The 19,759-nt window shown below is 45.0% G+C and overlaps 1 protein-coding gene across 3 annotated transcripts in view; it reads left to right on the top strand.

Moving 5' to 3' along the window:
• KIAA0930 overlaps nucleotides 1–19,759 on the top strand; it is a 53,576-nt gene that overhangs the window by 28,372 nt on the left and 5,445 nt on the right. For all 3 annotated transcript variants that reach the window (XM_082223242.1, XM_082223240.1, XM_082223241.1), the window contains exons 2-6: nucleotides 6,804–6,952; nucleotides 12,537–12,644; nucleotides 16,723–16,800; nucleotides 16,925–17,026; nucleotides 18,735–18,875. In XM_082223242.1, the coding sequence (XP_082079368.1) occupies nucleotides 6,804–6,952; nucleotides 12,537–12,644; nucleotides 16,723–16,800; nucleotides 16,925–17,026; nucleotides 18,735–18,875 (578 nt within the window). The remainder of the gene's footprint in view (nucleotides 1–6,803; nucleotides 6,953–12,536; nucleotides 12,645–16,722; nucleotides 16,801–16,924; nucleotides 17,027–18,734; nucleotides 18,876–19,759) is intronic.

Below are 19,759 nucleotides of genomic sequence, written 5' to 3'. Positions count from 1 at the left end.
CAAGGCCTGCTGGCGATTGGCTGTGGCTGTGGCAAGTAGGTGAGTGGGCTGTTGGTGGTGGCGAGTGGGCAGACGATTGGCGGCTGTGGTGAGGTGTGCAATTGGCAGTGGCTGTGGCAAGCGATCGGCAGTGGCAGGCAGGCAGGTGAGCAAATGGCGGAAGTGACCTCCCCCACCCCCCAAAAAGCTAAACAACTTGATTTCTTAATTTTGGGTTAAAAAACATAGGGGTCGTCTTATACATGGAGGCGTATTATACACGGGAAAATACTGCAGGCTGTGATGGGCAGCAGAGCCAGGTTCACTACAGGCTTAATTGGGGGGAGTTAGTGATGGGATCCACTGCACGTGCCCATGTCTTTGACTCATCCTCCTCAGTTTGGGGCAGTTGGTGTGCTTCAGGGAATGGTGTGTCTGAATGTAGAAATAAATGTATGTGACGCAAATTCTGATGTCATGAAGACTCTGCAAAACCAGAAATATGAACTGAGGTGATCCAGGGATGCAGTCTTGCTCCCCAAAGTGCCATCACAAGAAAGTAAACTGTATTGAACTCTGTGTGGCTTACAGCCTTATTATCCTTTGCATCCTTTGTCAGAATCACTTGTGCTTCCAGTACAATACTATCTAGTAGCATTTAGAGGGTTTTTTGGGGGGGGGGGGCAGGGGAGACCAGCAGAGCAATCAGTGTTGTGGGGCAATATATTTTCCCCTCATAATAGTAGAACTTTGGGATCACCCAGTACAGTGGTACCTCGGGTTAAGTACTTCGTTCTGGAGGTCTGTTCTTAACCTGAAACTGTTCTTAACCTGAGGTACCACTTTAGCTAATGGGGCCTCCTGCTGCTGCTGTGCCACCGAAGCACGATTTCTGTTCTCAACCTGAAGCAAAGTTCTTAACCCGAGGTACTATTTCTGGGTTAGCGGAGTCTGTAACCTGAAGCGTATGTAACCCGAGGTACCACTGTACTCAAAGTGATTAGTAATAGATGCAGAAAAAATACATTTTCATCGAATGCGTAGTTAGATTATTTACTGCTAAGACACATCACTAGTTCAGATGGCTTTCCAAGTGGGCAAGGAATATGCTCAGAAGATATGTCTTAAGGTCTGTTAGCTATGATTAACTGCATGTTCAGAGGAACAGAAAGCTGCCTTGCACTGAATGAGACCCCTGATCCATGTGGCTCAGAAGTTGCTCTCTGGGGTTTCAGGCAAGAATTTCTTAGAGTCCTACCTGGAGATGCCAGGAATTGAACCTGGGACCTTCTGCGTGCAAAGTAGATACTCCCCCATTGAGAATAGAGCCCGTAGAGTCAGCATATCAAATGCAAGGGACGCAAGGCAGGAGAGGTGGCTGTTTCCATGCCTTGTTTCTGATCTTCCCAGAAGCTTCTGGGTGGTGCTGTTGGAAACAGCTTGGAATGCATGAACCTTTGTATCTGCAGGGCAGCTCTTAAACTTCACTCTCTCTGCTTGGGAGAAGGATGTCAGGAGGAAAGGAAGGAAGCTGCCTTATACTGTAGTGTGTTATCCATCTAGTTAAGTGTTGTCTACCTGGACTAGCAACAGCTCTCCCAAGGACACAGATAAATGTATTTCATATTACAGTAACAGAGTCTCATGAGTTCAATATCATGCACAAAATGATTCTGCTGTTTGCAAGGGCTCAAGAAGAAGATGACCAGAAATGGGTTATATGTGCTACAAGATTGATCATGAGTAAGTAAAACAGAAGTACCGGTTGGCCCAAAGGCTGCTGCCTTGTAATTTGTTTTTGTTGTAAATTTGCTACGCTTAATGAAGGGTGCCTTTTCTAACCTGTGTGCGCTTTCTCTACTGTGGGAAGGATACACTGCTTGTGATATTAATAGTAATATTGCAGTATGATGGCAATGAGCCATCTCAGAACAAGCGAGCAGTTGGGTTTGGAATTAATGAAGGAGAAGGTAAAATAAAAGGCTTATAAATCAGTTGATGGAAAAGCTATGTGGCACGCTTGGGGGCGAGGCAAGACAGAGGCACAGCAAAATGAAGGCAGTCTGAGCAACAGCAACAGCAGAGTCCCTTATTCCTTTGCCCAGCAAACAAGCCAAATCTGGACACCTACAGAAGTTGGGGACGTGTTGGCTGATGCATTCTGACCTATCGCTGATGGTGTGGCTTTAGTTTCTGCTGTTGACTATAATCGGTTTTATGCTACACAGACTGAATTCGTCCTTGATTTTTCTCAGGTACCATGTTGAGGATTTGCTGCAGACTTGAGTCCTGACATTAGCACCACAAACCTTTAAAAATATTACAGAAATGGAGAATAGATTGCAAAACATACTTATATTTAGGTTACCAGAAGAATTCTAGAATTCTTGAGTTGAAAGGGACCTTGATGGTCACCTAGTCTAACCCCCTGCAGTACAGAAATCTCAGCACCTGAACACTTTTTTAAAAACCTGCAACCTACTGGATTTTTTCAACTAAGTTTTACACAGAAATTAATGAGCATGACTTACCGTATTTTTTGCACCATAACACTCACTTTTTTCCTTCTAGAAAGTAAGGGGAAATGTCTGTGCGTGTTATGGAGGGAATGTCTATGGGTGGCGGAGGGGATCTGCTGCAGTCGTGAGCAGAGGATCCATGGTTCCCCTTCCTTCCCTCCTCCGTGGCTTGCTTTGAAACAGCAAAGCGGGAGAAGAGCCGCTGAGTGGGGAGGAGAGAGGGACAGAGAGCCTGCTTCTTTAAAGGAGCAAAGCGGGAGAGGAGAGGAGCCTTCTCCTCTTATACCCCTCTTCAGCATTATTAACGGCATCCTTCTCCACCCACCCCACGCGTGTTCCTTGTCCCTTGAGTGCTTTTCCTTCCCTCCCCACTTAAAATGTGGTTACAAAGCACGGATCCACATGGATCCTCAGGATTTTTGCATTGGGCTACCCCAAACTCACTGTCAGATCACATGTCAGTGGCCACAGCATGAACCACAAAAATCATATATCCACTGTTTCGTTTAGAATATTTTTTTTCTTGTTTTCCTCCTCTAAAAACTATGTGCGTGTTATGGTCGGGTGCGTGTTATAGAGCGAAAAATACGGGTATGTTAGGTCCCTCAATTTCAGTAGGTCATCTGAGTAAAACTTAGATGAATACCACTTATTAAGTCTAGATCAGCTGAACAAAGCCATTTTATTCAGTCCTAATAAAAATGTATCAGGGAGAGATGCTTCAGAATAGATGCTTTATTTATACAGATTGTTTCTCCAGTTTAAAGGAGGAAGGAAATATGTTAAAAGTGGGCAGGTGCAGGCATGGAAAGAATCCGTAGCAATTATTACCTGGGCTTTAGCATCTCAGTTGAACTCTCAGTTTAACCACTTCAGGGCATTGCTGTGATTCTCCATGAACCATGGCAAGCAATTATTTTGTACATTCTCATTAGCCTTAGGGACATAATAGGCCAGTTCAGAGCATGTGTAGGTTGGCTGTATTCATCGCAGCAGAATTTTTTATCAGCTCATCTGTCCATTTCAGGTGTCCTGCAATTTTAAATCCAGAAAATTGATTTCAAGCAGTCTCAGTAAAGATGTGAAGTTGATATAGAATCATAGAATTGTAGAGTTGGAGGGGACTGTGAGGGTCATCTTGTTCAACCCCTGCAATGCAAGTATCTCAACTGAAGCATCCATGGCAGATGGCCATCCAACCTCTGCTTAAAAACCTCAATGGAAAGAGAGTCCACAGCCTCCCAAGGGAATCCATTCCACTGTTGAGCAGCTCTTACCGTCAGAACATTCTTCCTCATGTTTAGTTGGAACCTCCTTTATTGTAGCTTGAATCAGTTGGTTCAGAGCAGGAGAAAACAAGCCTGCTCCATCTTCCATGTGACAGCCCTTGAGATATTTGAAGAAGGCTCTCATATGTCACCTCAGTCTCCTCTTTTCCAGGCTAGACATGCCCAACTCCCTCAAGTGTTCCTCAAGGGTCTGGTCAAGGTCACCCAGAGACCCTTGTGGCTGAGTGGAGATTTGAACCTGGATGTCCCTGCTCTGTGCTCAGGTGTCCCCCACCCCACCCCACAGATGCAACTATAGTGAGCTGCAGTGCCATGATCTACTTATATAAGAAATTTGAAAAAGGTCAGGTTCTTATTCAGCCAACTGAAGCACCATGAGATAGTTTTTTGAGGGAGGCAGGTTTTATTTTATGACAAGCTGCTGTGTGTTTATATTTTATAGTTAGCCTCTCTTGGCAGCTTCTCTTTATTGAGTTAGTACAGCATAGTGGCTATCAGTTAAGAAGTTCCCATTTCAGATCTCACCTCTTCTGCCTTAAATATGTGATGTCATCTGACTTGGCTCGCCATCTGTGGGTCCTTGCTGCCGGATCACATTCATCCAGTGCTTTACCTCACTGGCTCCCGGTGGAGTCCAGGGTCAGGTTTAAGGTGCTGGTTTTGACCTTTAAAGCCCTATGCGGCCTAGAACCCACATACCTATGGGACTGCCTCTCCTGGTATGCCCCACGGAGGAACTTAAGGTCCACAAATGACAACATTTTGGAGGTCCCAGGTCGCAAGGTGGTTAGACTGGTCTCAACTAGGGCCAGGGCCTTTTCAGTACTGGTGGAACGCTCTGTCCCAAGAGACCAGGGCTCTGCGGGACTTGACAGCTTTCGGCAGGGCCTGCAAGACAGAGCTGTTCCACCTGGCCTTTGGTTTGGACTCAGTCAGACCCTTCTGTTTCCCTCCCCTTAGGGTCTTGATCTATGGGCTACTTTTAAAATGAGGCTGCATTTTAAATTGCATTTTAACCTGTATTTTAAATTGGTTCCCACCCACCCCTATTATGTTTTTACTGTGATTTTATTGGTGTTAGCCACCCTGAGCCTGGCTCTGGCCAGGGAGGGCAGGGTATAAATAGAAATTATTATTATTATTATTATTATTATTATTATTATTATTATTATTAGGGATAATGGTGACTTAACATTCCGGGGGTGTGGAAAAGATTCTTTAAAAGATGTACAGGAAGAACTTTGAGCACTCAGAAGCAGCACTATATAAAATTGCATTATAAATGGTGAATCTTTTAAATTTTTGGATAATTAAAGATTGCTTAATTAAAGTGGTCCTCCCTGAAAGAAAAGACCCTGCATACAGAGAACTGGTATGTAGGTTTTCACCCCCTCCCCCCGCTAGGAAAGAGCTTTCAGATATTCAGCCTGAAGGAAGAGCTTTGTCACTTGAGTTTTATGGCTGTGCCTTTGCCCAGGAGTAGAGGCAAAGTGACTCCGCTCCTGCTCTTTCAAAATCAGTGAGTTGTTTTTGCTCACGAGATTGTCCTCATTCACCCGACAAACGATCTTGTTTTTATTTCTGCTCGAAGTGCTTCGGTTGGCAGCAGGGACTGGGTGCGCAGCTTCCCTTCCTCTCCCCCATGCCGTTTTGGGTCCCTGTAGGGTAATTAAGAGGGGACCTTTTCAAGATAGTAGCATATTTCATGCAGGCTAATGCAGGAGTGGTAATTAAATGATTTGCTTTCTATGTGGGGTCTTGCCAAGACTCTCTTGGCAGTGAGCTGCAAGCCTCCGTCACCAGCTGACAAGTCTCAGCAATAACCTGTAGTAAATAGTGATAAAAGCTGCGCTTCACATGATCTGCACAAGGTGCCTTTCTAATGATGCTTGACTTTTCTGTTCTCTACCCCTTACGATATCTGAGCAAACAGAAATACTGTACATTTTTTCAGGATGAAGTCTTCCTTCTGGTAGTGCTGGAGCTGAGTGATGGTCACTGTTGCAAACACAATGGGACCTCAATAAGCCAACAGTCTGAAAACACCCTGTCCTGGGGGAAACACCTCCAGTCATCTCAGAGTGAGGAAGCAGCTTTGCTTCTCCTTTCCACTTCCACTCCTCTGAAACCAGCATGCTTATGGCAGCAAAGCAAGGAAGATGCCTTGCTCAAGTTGTCTATAAGCTGAAAATGATTGCCTTGTATTAATGACAACGACTAATAATGGTTGATCATGAATCTAAATTATTGCTGGGGCAAGCAGGGACACCGCTGTAGAAATGGGTTCCTAAATGTCATTGCTCTTCCTTTTTGCCGCTGAGATTCCCTCCTCCAAAGGCCCAGCGCAAAGTCCAGTTCAATGCTTTGTCCTCTTGGCCAGTTTTCTCTCCTCCTCTCACTCCCTGGGGTTGGGGAGAGCCAACTGGAGCTGCAGCTCACCTGGGGCCGGTTGGCAAGGGAGACATTTGTTTCAAACCTCCACTCTCAAAGGAAGTTGTGTTATATATGAGGTTTGCGTGGCTGCCACATAATAAAAGGTGGGACTTAACCGGGTAGGATCCTGCTAGGAAACGAATGGAAAAAAATGGCTAGCATTACAAGTTCAGCCATTTGGTGTTTTAAAAACCGCTGCAATGTGGGTTCGGTGGTTCTTAATTGTCATCTTGATTGTGATTGTAAGCTGTTGGTTTTTAATACAGTAATGCTGCAACTTATGCTGTGGTTGCATTCCAGAGATCGTGCCTAAAGCCCTAATTGTTTCTAGTCAAAGCCCATTGGCTTCAGTGGTGGTTGGGATTGCCAAAGTCATTTTTCCTGGAAACCCACCTCCTTTCCACTTCTTTTTATTTTTTATTTACCACATATGTAAAGCTGACGGCACACAAGTTAAATGCATGTAAGTTGTGGGCCTACTGTCTTGTGTCTTAATGTTGTAACCTGCCCTGCGACCTGAGGGTGAAGGGCAGACAAGGAATAAATCAAACCAACCAACCAATATGGATCTCTTTTCTAAAAGGTTGTTTCAAAGATGACCGCATTGTATTCTGGACTTGGATGTTTTCCACTTACTTTATGGAGAAATGGGCCCCCCGGCAAGATGACATGCTCTTCTATGTCCGAAGGAAACTGTCATACGTTGGTGGAGACAATACAGATGGGAAGAAGGTAAGTTGGGTAATGGAATCTCACACCCAAGAGGCACATTTTCCTCCAGGTTAAGTGCAATTTGTGTTTTGGCACTGCCTGCATTCTGAGCAATGCTGTGTGTCGAGAGATGCCGTAAAGCTTGGATAGACTCTTGGGATGTGCTGGCTTATAAAAATTAAAGATATTTTTACATGAAACATTTGGCCATCATGATCTTAGGCAATGAAATGGGAAAGAATACTACAATTATGTGTTCTGGGGTGCTTTGCCACGTTATAGGACTTAGAACCCGGAGGCCATTTGTATGACAGTCGGTGCTTGCGATCATATTAGGTATTAGCTCATGTTATAAAATTCTAGAGGAAATGAAACATACCCACTTAACAACCACTCACCACATTTCCCTGAATATAAAGTTTGTGAAGCTGGCCACAAGTACCCTTAAATCGACCTGATTTGGAGCTATTTTGTGATGATAAAAAAATCCACTTGGAAGTCAGAAGACAAATGCATTTTGTTTCTAGGTTGGACATTATGAAATGTAAAGATTGTAACCTGATGTTGTTGTTGTTTTTCAAAAGTGATTGTATGATATAGCTCATGGGTAGCAAACATTTCTCAGCCAGAGACTTGCGTTCCCTCACAGGCAATCTTCTGGGGGATGGATGGCAGTGATGGGCAGGGGCAGAAGTGGGTCAGGCTATGGGCAACAGATGCAACAGGGCACATTCAACTGTGAATAGTCCAATGTTTCTACTCTCTCTCTCTCTTCTCCCTCCAGGCAAACAAGAGCCATTCTTGCAGTTCAGGGATACATTCCAGCCAGGCAAAACCAGAGCAAGGCGAGAGGGGCCAGGTCTTGGGAGAGTCTCAAGGGCTAACTAGAGAGACTGGGAGGACCACAGTCCATCCCTGGGCTTCGTATTTCCCAGCCCTAGACTTAAGGGCTGCAATAGAGACTTCAGGGCTTTGCTCACGTTTATTCTCATAGAGAACACCGTTCCATTTGTAAGAGAGCAGCAAATCACACATATGCTGTATCAAAACACATTGACGCAACATGAAGAACTGTCTCTGTGAGACAGGAATTGTTTCTGTGTATATTTATGTACTTGTGAATACTCGTACCTTGGTTTTCGAACAGCTTAGTTCTTGAATGTTTTGGCTCCCGGATGCCACAAACCTGGAAGTGACTGTTCTGGTTTGCGAACTGTTTTTGGAAGCCAAATGTCTGACGGGGCTTTCGCGGCTTCTGATTGGCTGCAGGAGCTTGCTAGCTGCTATTTGGTTTCCAAATGTTTTGGAAGTTGAACGGACTTCTGGAACTGATTACGTTCGACTTCCAAGGTACAACTATATTTGAAACTTCCTGGTACCTGAGAATTTGCTCAGAGTCAAGGCTATACCACAGTGGATTTCAAAATGTGTTCTGGGGAGCTCTTGGAGTTCCTCAGAAGCTTCTTGAGGTGGGCTGCATTCATGAGAAGCATTTATGAGAAGCTTTTTCTCTGACAAAGAGCTTGCCCAGTCCTGGCACCTTTCCCCTGCCATATGCAGCTACCAGAGAATCCTGGTTGGGTCAGGGCACATGCTCGATTTCTGTGGCACTAGACCCTGTGTGAGGGACGCGGGTGGCGCTGTGGGTTAAACCACAGAGCCTAGGACTTGCCGATCAGAAGGTCGGTGGTTCGAATCCCCGCAACGGTCCCTGCTCCTGCCAACCTAGCAGTTCAAAAGCACGTCAAAGTGCAAGTAGATAAATAGGTAGTGCTCTGGCGGGAAGGTAAACGGCCTTTCCGTGCGCTGCTCTGGTTCGCCAGAAGCGGCTTAGTCCTGCTTGCCACATGACCCGGAAGCTGTACGCCAGCTCCCTCGGCCAATAAAGTGAGATGAGCACCACAATCCCAAAGTCGGTCACGACTGGACCTAATGGTCAGGGGACCCTTTACCTTTACCTAGACGCTGTGTGAGGTGCACAGGAATTCCTCAGCATGCACCTCTAAGCAACAGAAGGTAGAAAAAAATGTTTGAAGAACTATTGCACAGGGCTATACATTCCTCTCTTTCTAGGATATTTGTTATCCTAAATCTGGACTACTCTGTTTCTCTTAGAACTGCAGGAGAGGAAATAAAATGGCTCTTCTAGGCATCTGTCAGTATCTCCAACTCATCTGCCCAGGTGAAGAATTGAGTAGGTGGCAGCTGCTGTGGCAGCATCAATGTGCTGGGGGAAATAAGGCAAGCCAGGGAGTGGGAGAGATGGAGTGAAGAGCTATCGAGCGAAGCAGGAAATGGGGAAGGCTGGAGCGGAAGAGAAGCGGGAAAATATACATGAGTCATTCCCTCCTTTACTTAGGTATCACTAACACCACTTCTAGTAGCGTATTCTTTCCTTCTGATAGGTTAAAAGCTTGATTTAGTGATAGATTACAGGTTGATGAAATGTCTCTTCCTTTTTATGAGTCTCGTTTAAGGCAAAGTGCAACCAGATGTTTATATGATAATGTATATTGATTTGACATAAAATGCGACCTGAAAGCTGGAAGCACTGTATAGAGTAAATCTTCTCACCAGTGCAGAGGTGGTTGTGTGAGGAGGAGGAGGAGGAGGAGGAGGAGGAGGAGGAGGAGGAGGCAAAAATTTCCATTTCCTGCAGAATGATTGCTTCCTGTCATGGCAGAAATGTGGATCTGTGCATGCTTGTGTTGGCTCATTGTGGCATAGGTAGCTGTGGCAATTTTGTTTTCAATGAGAGAGGAGAAAGTGGCAGCTTGATATGCCATCAATTTGTGGTCTAAGTTGGAGAAAATGAGAAATCACAGTGTTTGGAGGTGATAAGACAGTGGGGAGGAAGGAGAATCTCCTTTGGCTCTCTTTGCTTCTCCTACCATGGCTGATCTTGGGTCTTCAACACAGGGGAACAGTCGGTGCCCTGAACCTGTGTGGTGAGAGCCCCTAGATATGTAGACCAAGGATGGTCACCTTCTGTGTTCTTGGAAGCCCCTCTTTTCCTGACTGTGGCCTGGTGTCAGGCTCCACAATAAGATGAGCAGAAAGAGCTCTGCGTGTGCTTACGGTGTGGACACGGCTGGGATGTTGCATTCGACCCCAAACAAAGATGTATTGTTAACATGGGAAGCATATTTCTTTCCCTTGGCAAGTGGTGCCTTTTTCTGCCCATCTCTCTGCCCAGCTCCTCTTCCCCTTCTCATACTCCACGCTGCGCCTGCAAAAAACAAACTGTGCAAACATTCTTATTTTCACATAAGTTGTCCATAAAATAATGTTATTGATTTAGAATAATTTTATAAACTACTTAATCAGACACAACCCTGAGTTGTGTTTATGTAAAATATAATAAAATAATTATCAGTGCTATATGAATAAAACCACACTGCCTTTTTGTATGCATTTTGCTTTTGTTTTTTAATTATTTCTCTGAACTGGGAACTGTGTTTTTGTCAAACTTTGAGAAGTGCAAAAACCAAAGAAGATTAGTCTGGGTTGTGCTTGGCAGGGGGTTGGACTCGATGGCCCTTGTGGTCTCTTCCAACTCTATGATTCTATGATTCTAAGTCACTTCACTTGAAATTGTGGACTGGACAAATCCTTGAGCATCCCCCAACGGCTGCTGTGCCCTTATGGAGAAAGTGGTCATCCTCCATAGTCTGTTCCCTTGATCCTTTCAATTACTTTTCCTTGCTGAAACAGGGCCTTCCTCCCTTTGACACAGCCCACCAATGCTGCCTCCTCCTCCTCCTCCCCTGCTCCTCACCCCCCACATCCCTATCCTGCTGCTTTTTTAACCTCTGCTGTCCTTTGCATCCCCATGTTGCTGTTCTCTGTCACCCTCCTGATGTCTGGCTAGTCACCTTCTTCAGCAACAGTGCCCATTCTCTGCAGTGAGGTGAAATTCCAACATTCATGTGGCTAGTCCCTCTGACCTAGCTGCCTCCCTGTCTCCTCTCCCTTTCCTCTTCCTTCAGTCTTTGCCTCTGAACTGACTCTCAGCACACACTGCCTTGGGCTCTCTCTGGATCTTGGCTTCACTAAGGGCTGCTTTGTGCCTGACCTCTCTGGTGTGGAAACCTTGTGTCTCCTTGAAAGTCACGCACTGTCTGTCCTCCTCATGTGGTCCTTCTATGGTCCACTCATCCAGCAGCCTTCTCGGAAGCATTATCCTGTCTTCTCCTGTTGTCCTCCTCCCAGTGTGAAATCTGGAAGCCCCTAGTCATGAACCGGCCCATGGGCGGTGGATACAGATTCAGTCGTTCTGACTCAAGGAATGAGGCAGTTGAGTAGCTCGGCAACTGTATCCATGACTGAGCAGTCCTATTTAGGATCCACTCTGCTCACGCTGAATAGGGGCAAGGGCTAGAAAAGGTGCCCGAAACATAGTCCCCTGACTGGATAACTGTGCCCAGTGGGGTCATCACTCAGCGATCACAAAAGACAATTGAAATTTGGAACATGGAATATACGGACTTTGTTGGATAACACAGACGAGGAGCGTTCCAAACACACAACTGCCATCATCACAAGTGACATTTTAACATTAATATTGCAGCGCTTCAAGAAACTCGAAGAGCAGAAGAGGGACAACTGAAGGAAGAAAAAGGAGGCTACAGATTCTTTTGGAAAGGTCTACATGAACAAGAACATTGAATACATGAAGTAGGCTTTACTATCAAAAATGATCTTGTGAAGCTCTTGTCAGAAGTCCCTACTGGCATTAATGAGCGACTTTCAAACCTTTGAATAAAACTCACCCAAAACCAACAGGCTACTATTCTAAGCGCTTATGCACCAACACTGGATGCCGATGAAGACATTAAAGACAATTTTTATTCTCAGCTGGATGCCACCCTGATTTTCATGCAAGAGTTGGGCGAGATTTCGATCTGTGTCCTGGGACGATTGGGAAAGAAGGAAGTGGCAACAGCAACCAGAAAAGAATCTTACTTTTGGCTATACGTGCAATTCTTCCTGAAATTGAAAAAAATTTCTTTTTAAGTGCTAACTCAACTATTGCACATACAATTGATACAGGAGCCCAACTCCTCCCAGTCTGTTCAATAACCTCCATAGCCTCCTGTTGAGAAATATCTGGTGCTGCATTCTGGAATTGCAAAAACAGCTTATTTATTGCAATTCTTTGGGTTTACTGTGGATAAGCTGTGAAATGAGTGGAACTTCTAGGCAGCCTTGAGCTATAACACCTCTCATATTAAATTTTAAAAGGGGGGAGGAGAGAGTTTGGGAGCAGGTTGAGTTAAAGTCCAAAGGGAGAAATATTTGGAGTTCATAATGGTTACTTTGAATTAGAGTAGTGGTGGCACCACTGCTTCTTATCACTGTTCCTCTCAGTCTCAGAAAAAAATTGCAAAAGACTTGTGATAATCTGAGGTTCAAACCCAATTTTTGGAAGTTACAACCTTGAATGACCACTGCTTTGAATAATCTCCCTGCCCTTCTCCTTTGCTTATGTTTCTTGACTGTGAGTCTGTGGGCAGGGGCTACCTTTGCTTTTAATAAATTTGTAGCCACTCAAATATGAGTTTCCCCGTTACTTAAAGACACCTTTTGGGTTTTTCCCCCTCAGCAGGTTGAAGTGGAAGTGTACCGCAGGGATTCTAAAAAGCTGCCCGGCCTGGGAGATCCAGATATCGACTGGGAGGAAAGTGTCTGCTTGAACCTTATCCTGCAAAAGGTAGCCTAACCTTTCTGTTTCTCCAGGCGTTGATTTATTAATATAGGAAGCCCCTTCCCTTTATTGTCTGTGTGTGGTTGTGATGGGAAGGCAGTTTCATTGGCCCTGTGCCCTTTGCTTCATACGGATATAGGATTTTCATCTGTCCAAAATTGCCTGCGTTTTGACAGCCGGGCTGCCTGGTCAAGGGCAAAGGCTGTAGAGCATTTCCTTTGCATGCAAAAGGCTCACTTCCTGGCATCTCCAGATAGGGGTGGGAATGTCTCCAGCCTGAGACACTGGAGAGCCGCTGCCAGTCAGTGTTGACAATATTGAGCTAAATGGTATAAGGCTGCATCCAAGGTGGTCATCCATATATGAGCTCTTCATGGAGTTCTGGGGCTTATGTGTCGCTTGTGAATTGATGGTGACCTGTGTTGCTTGTTGCGCCAAGCTGGAAGAAGGCATCTAAGGACTCAGTCAAAGGCCAATGGTGCCTACCATTTCCAGATGCAGCTTTGTTTCCTAGCTGGCTGCAAGGCAAGACCAGTATTTTGGGGATTATTTTGAAGAAGCATCGTCCTTCTCCTTAGTGCAAATAGGATAATGTAATGGAAGCTGTCCTGCAGGCCCAAGAAGGGAAAAGAGAGAACTTCTTAAAGTGCCTTCTTGGGGTGATAATAGAAATATTGAATAGTAGGGTTGGAAAGAACAGTACCCTGAAGGTCATCTTGTCCAGGCCCCTGCAATACAGGAATGTTCCTTAAGTTTGGAAAGAAAATCAGCTCTGTCCCAGAATTTGCATTCAGAGGTGACAACTTGATTTTCTCAGGGGAGGGGGTGGGGAGCCCAACTTCAGTGCTTCTCAAATATTTAAGGGTAAAGGGAGAGGATCCAGAAGCTGACTGTGCCACTTACCTTCCATTATTCAGTAGCATGGCAGGTAGAGGCACAAGAACCAGTCTCTTGGATTTTGTGACATAATCATTCCTCTGCCGAGCCAGTTCATGTGTCTGGGCTCTGCTCTTCTCATATCCACAATCACTAACCCACACCCATCACATAAACCTCAGAGGTCCAGCTTTACTCCATTCTGTGTGTGCCCTTCTGTATGTAGCTTTTGCTAATGCCTTGTCTATTTTTTCTTAGTGTTGTAAGTGTCTAGTAACTATCCAAACCACCAAAAAGAAAGTGTTCAGGTATTCTCTTAAATCAGGGGTGGTGAACTTCTGGCTTTTCCAGTGTTGGACTTCATCCCTCATCATTCTCAGCCTTTATGATTGATTTTCAGGTTTGGTAGGGGTCCAGCAACATCTGGGCAGTCACAGGTTCTCTACCCTGGTTCTAAATAATACATATGCTAGGAAGATGGAAACTACTTACTTGTGGGTTCATTCCATAGCCGTAATAAAGTGTATAAATGACTGCAATGGCATTGGCAGGTGTGATCACATGGGAGTCTTCATCCTGGGATTGTCCAAACTGTGGGAAAGGTCCATGTGATCAGCCCTAGTCACTCTGGATATGTTCCTATGTAAAGCTAAGCCATCATTGCTCTTAAAACAAGGTTTGTTCAGCAAACCATGAGTTGTCTCACTGATGAGCCATGACTTTTGCCCCCATAGTTTGTTTTGTTTTCCATTTGTTCTTCGGTTGTGTCTTTGTAGCTTGGTGTCTGGAGATAAGGAGGCCACACAAACCTAAGCACGACTATTGAAGACTGGATTTTCCGAATCTTAACATTCTTGTTTAACCATGGTTAATTGGGCCACCTTGGTCGTCTCTTCCACCCTGGTTGTGTTCCTACATAATGCTAAGCCATTGTTGCTTTTAAACCTTGATTTAATATTTTTATTTCTGGAAGACCCTGACCTCAAACCACACAGATTCTGTTTTTAATGCATATCAATGCAAAATATAAAGGTAAAGGTAAAGGTACCCCTGCCCGAACGGGCCAGTCTTGACAGACTCTGGGGTTTGTGCGCCCATCTCACATTTATTGGCCGGGGGCCAGCGCTGTCCAGAGACACTTCCGGGTCACGTGGCCAGCGTGACAACGCTGCTCTGGCGAGCCAGAGCCGCACACGGAACGCCGTTTACCTTCCCGCTGATAAGCGGTACCTATTTATCTACTTGCCCCCGGGGGTGCTTTCGAACTGCTAGGTTGGCAGGCGCTGGGACCGAACAGCGGGAGCGCACCCCGCCGCGGGGATTCGAACCGCCGACCTTTCGATCGGCAAGCCCTAGGCGCTGAGGCTTTAGCCCACAGCGCCACCCGCGTCCCTCTAATGCAAAATATATGTCAGTGCAATTTACTGTAATCATACATTCGCTGTGCACCAGTGGACAACCATTCTGAATTATATCAGCTATAGATGAGAACAATTGCTGGTGAGATTACTATGTTGGAATATACACAGTTCTAGGTTGAGCTGGCGCCTGTCATTTCTGATCTAGAAGACAATTGTCTCCTATTGTGTCAGCTTAGCAGCTCCTGCCTTAGCTGTTGCACAGTATGTTGGAGTACAGAGACAGATCTTTGTTTCCACTTAATTGGCAGTCTAGACTTCTCTGCAGTTTTATTACTCATTGAAGATGCTAGACATCATGTACACCCTGGGAGTTTTCTTGCTCAAAATTTGGAATCTTGACTTTTTTAAAAAAGAGAGAAAGAAATGATTCAGTTTTTAAAGCTGTTATATTGTTGATTTACATTTAGTTTTAATCTGTGGTTTTAGCTGACTTGAGCACTCTTTAAGGAAAGACTGGATTCAAATTCCATAAAATAAATGTTGGGTCATTCTAGAATGTTTGTCATGTGCTGTGTTCCCTTTTTTTAGCCCAACAATATTTAATTGTTAGATCAGTCAACTAAAAAAGCAAGAACCCATCTCTGGTGGTCAATTTTCATATGGGGGAGCTAAAAGTTAATGGTTCACCTCCTTGCTATTGAGGCTGTTTTGATTCTGGTGTACTGCTACAATAGACAATTAAAAAGAAGACATGAAAAACGACATAAGTAAAATAAGCTATCTTACCCTTCTGTATATTGAGAGTGTGACAGAATTCAAACGCATCATCGAAAAGCAGGTAACTTCTCAACTACAGTGGTACCTCAGGTTACATACACTTCAGGTTACAGACTCCGCTAACCCAGCAATAGTACCTCAGGTTAAGAACTTTGTTTCAGGATGAGAACTCCGGTGGCGTAGCGGCAGCAGGAGGCCCCATTAGCTAAAGTGGTGCTTCGAGTTAAGAACAGTTTCAGGTTAAGAACGGAGCTCCGGAACCCAAGGTGCCACTGTACAAAATTTTGAAGATGGTGTCTGCACTTAAAACAAATAAAATCCCTCTGCCCCCCCCCCCAGGTTTCAGATGTGCGGATGTAGCTTTCTGTTTCCCTTTCAGACTGGTTTTGCCCTTGGAGAAGTCCTCCTCTTTCTGTTGGCCTTTGTTCTCTGTCCTGCTATATTTATTGTCACAGAGTAGGGATATTAAAGCTGTGATGGTGAAACCTCTGCAGGTAGAAGTGTCTCTGGCTGCCACTGGCCAGAGGTGCCAACTCCCTGGGGCCTGAGCACCCACAAAATTCTCCATGAAGGGACTGAGCGCCCACAAATTTCAGTGCCACTGAATTGCACGCTGCATTGCACCCACGACCTCGGGCACCCATGATTGGGGGCCAAGCTGGCACTCCTGCCCCTGGCTGACCTGCTCTGATCTTAGGAAGGGTCAAGGTGAGCAGAAAGGTCTGGCAAAGGAGGAGTAGAGGAAAGAGGAAACAGGTAGCTCAGAACAAGAGGAGACAGCATGATCCTCGTTCGATAAAAGTGCTGTTTTTGAACTAGGCTGTGTGTGTCCTGGGAGGAGGGTATCTGCAGAGCAGCTAGAAATTGACTGGGGAAGGAACTTGCCTTTAAAAAGCAGACCAGAGTATTTATGAATCAGAGAGGAAGTGGAAACTGGAAGGTCACATTTTCTCCTCTAGTTGCTGACGCTGGGGAGCAAAGCTTATTGAAAAAGCTGTTAAGGCTGTCATTCTGCTTTGGTTGTGTACAACCATTAATGCTTCTTTTCCAATGCCTTGGTGTTGTTTCAGCTGGATTACATAGTTACTTGTGCGGTGTGTACTCGTTCAGATGGAGGGGATATCCACATTCATAAAAAGAAATCCCAGGTGAGAAGTGCAGCTCATCGTGAGAAACTTGAAGGGACAGCCTTGATCTCAGCCCCTTTCCCTTCATGTACATGCCAATATCCATGCAGCAAGCTAATAACATCTTCCAAATGGTTTCTTCCAGCAAGTCTTTGCATCTCCAAGTAAGCACCCTATGGATAGCAAAGGGGAGGAATCGAAGATCAGCTATCCAAACATATTTTTTATGATTGACAACTTTGAAGAGGTAGGTCACTCACAAGAACAGATGCCATTTCTTGTGCTTGTCTTTAATTTCAAATAGTTGTGGTAGCTCCAGCCAACAGTGCTGTGTTTACTTAACGTAATTGCACTGCATGGGAACATCTGGACACATCTGAGTTTGTTTCCTCTACTTGTATTCCTTTTCCTTAGAAAGCTTGGAGCAGATTATGTGGGGCTCCTGACGGTCTCCCCTCTGAGCCTAGGCTGGCTCTTGGCTTCTCTGTTGGTACAGAGGACCTGTAAACATAGAGGAACCTTACCTACATGTGTTAATCACTTGCAGACAGACATATGCAAAATACTGTAAAGCAAGTTCAAAGCCCAAAGGAAGGACTTGGAAAAACTCAGTAACTGTTTAACCTGGCTAAATAAAATGCATGTCAAAATTTTGCAGTATCTTATCAAATAAACCACAGAGCCTAGGGCTTGCCGAGCAGAAGGTTGGCGGTTCAAATCCTTGCGACGAGGTGAGCTCCCGTTGTTCAGTCCCAGCTCCTGCCCACCTAGCAGTTCAAAAGCACGTCAAAGGGCAAGTAGATAAATAGGGAAGGTAAATGGCATTTCCGTGCACTGCTCTGGTTCGCCCGAAGTGGCTTAGTCATGCTGGCCACATGATCTGGAAACTGTATGAAGGCTCCCTCGGCCAATAAAGCGAGATGAGCACCGCAACCCCAGAGTCGTCCACGACTGGACTTAACAGTCAGGGTCCCTTTACCTTTATCAAATATTGCCAAAGGCTTAGAGATTGTCCTTTTCCTTAGACACTCTGAAGGTTGGCCCTGGGCAAAACTGGAGGTTGTTAATCCACCATATCCAGCCCCCTGACCTGCTCTTGCTGGCAGAGCAGAAGCACCTTTGTACTCTTCTGCCCTTCCTCCTCCTCCTCCTCCTCCTCCTCCTCCTCCTCCTCCTCCTCCTCCTCTTCTTCTTCTTCTTCTTCTTCTTCTTCTTCTTCTTCTTCTTCTTCGCTATTTCTCTCCCATTAGAAATGAAAGGGAGAGATTCAAGTCAGTTCTTAAATTTCCCCTGGACTTGAGGGTCTTTGGGGGAAATAAGAAGGCCCCCCATATACCACCTTTTGGCTCAGCTGATGACAAGGTGGTGACGGGAGACCTGGTGTGTGGTCTCTCTCTCTCTCCCTGTCCCTCCCAGGGGTCCAGAGAGAGACTCCAGCCTCACCATGATTGTGTTGTGTTCCTCAGTGGACAGTAGACCTTATGTCAGCAGAATTTGGAGGGAAGCACTTTCTGACAATTGCCCCCACCCCATGCCCCTTTTAGGAAGAACTGAGGTGTGTTTCAGTGGGGAAGGGGAGATAAATGAAAATTGGTTCCCTTTCTGTTCAGTCACACAACCCTCAATTCCCCCCCCCCCCAACATTATATTGTATTAAGTTATGCTTTTTGAGCATTTTGGGCAATTTCATGTTTAATGCTCTTCCCGCTACTGCCCTTCTTGCTCAAAAAAAAAAAAAAAAGGATACATTTTAACTGCTACAAGTTTTAGTGCTTCCAGGCCAATCATTTGGAATTTGATTTTCTGAAACGAAGTCCTGCATCGTGTGCCTTGAAAAGGACGCTTGTATTTTGCAATCTATGTAAAATAGGCGGCAGCAAATGAAGTTTTAGTTATCTAGAGCTACTGTTTTTTCCTCCTTCTTCTAAGTGCAAGTTTTTCGGATGTTCATTTAGGTGTTCAGCGATATGACTGTAGGAGAAGGTGAGATGGTCTGTGTGGAGCTGGTGGCCAGTGACAAAAGCAACACCTTCCAAGGAGTCATCTTCCAGGGATCGATCCGCTACGAAGCCCTCAAGAAGGTCTATGACAATAGGGTGAGAGCCCTGCAGAAATATGGAAAACTATAGGAAAATAAAATAATGGAGATTGATTTGGACTGATAATGAAAAGTGTGACACATGATTAAAGCATTTAGGATCCACGATGGAGTGATGGGAAGCCGTTATAGAAATTGTGTATAAGGAAAGAAACTAAGCATGTGGGAATATGTATTTTTCTTTTTCTGAATGTGTGCTTTTTTTGAATTCAAAAAAGCATTAAAAAAAGACAATGGGGTGAGAGCCCTTTTGGTGATGGTCCCCTGCCTAGCTAGGTTCATACCTCACAGGTGACTGCACTAGGTATTGCTGCATTTGCCTCATTTATGCCTAAAGTGGCTATTGGGAAGTGGGCTGCCTGTTTTCTACAACAACATGGGGGATAAGTTTACCCTGGTCCCTTCCTCACTTTACCTTGTTGTGCTGCACTGCTACAACTCACTGGGAGAAAGGTGCTTATGTGGTCAGGGAGCAGGGAGGGTTCAGTCCCAGTTTACTCCTAAGCCTCTGACTCTTTGAAGGTAAAGCCAGAATTTCTTAAGGAGCCATAAACTGTTACTAGGAGAAGCAAAATCCACTTGAGTTCTCTTGGAAATGTGAAAGGTGTTTGGGTGTAGAAAACTCTCAGTCCAAATGCAGACTGTTGTACCAGCTTCATGCAAAAATGTTCTGTGCATTTCAAGAACTTTCTAGATTATCCTCTGTTTTTAGCCATGTGCCTAAATGGTTGTGTATAAACAAAATAGACTGCCTGGAGAATTCCATAGGCTGCCACAGATAAAGACCTCACACCAGTTGTCACCCACCTAATATCTGAAGGTGGAAGCTCCTGGAGCAAGATCACCAAAGACGACCTTTAATAAACAAACAGCTTTGTATGA

Source organism: Podarcis vaucheri, assembly GCF_965113315.1.
Source record: "Podarcis vaucheri genome assembly, chromosome: 5".
Lineage (NCBI taxonomy): Eukaryota > Metazoa > Chordata > Lepidosauria > Squamata > Lacertidae > Podarcis > Podarcis vaucheri.
Note: the sequence above shows the minus strand (reverse complement) of the source record. Positions and strands in the feature narration are given on the sequence as shown.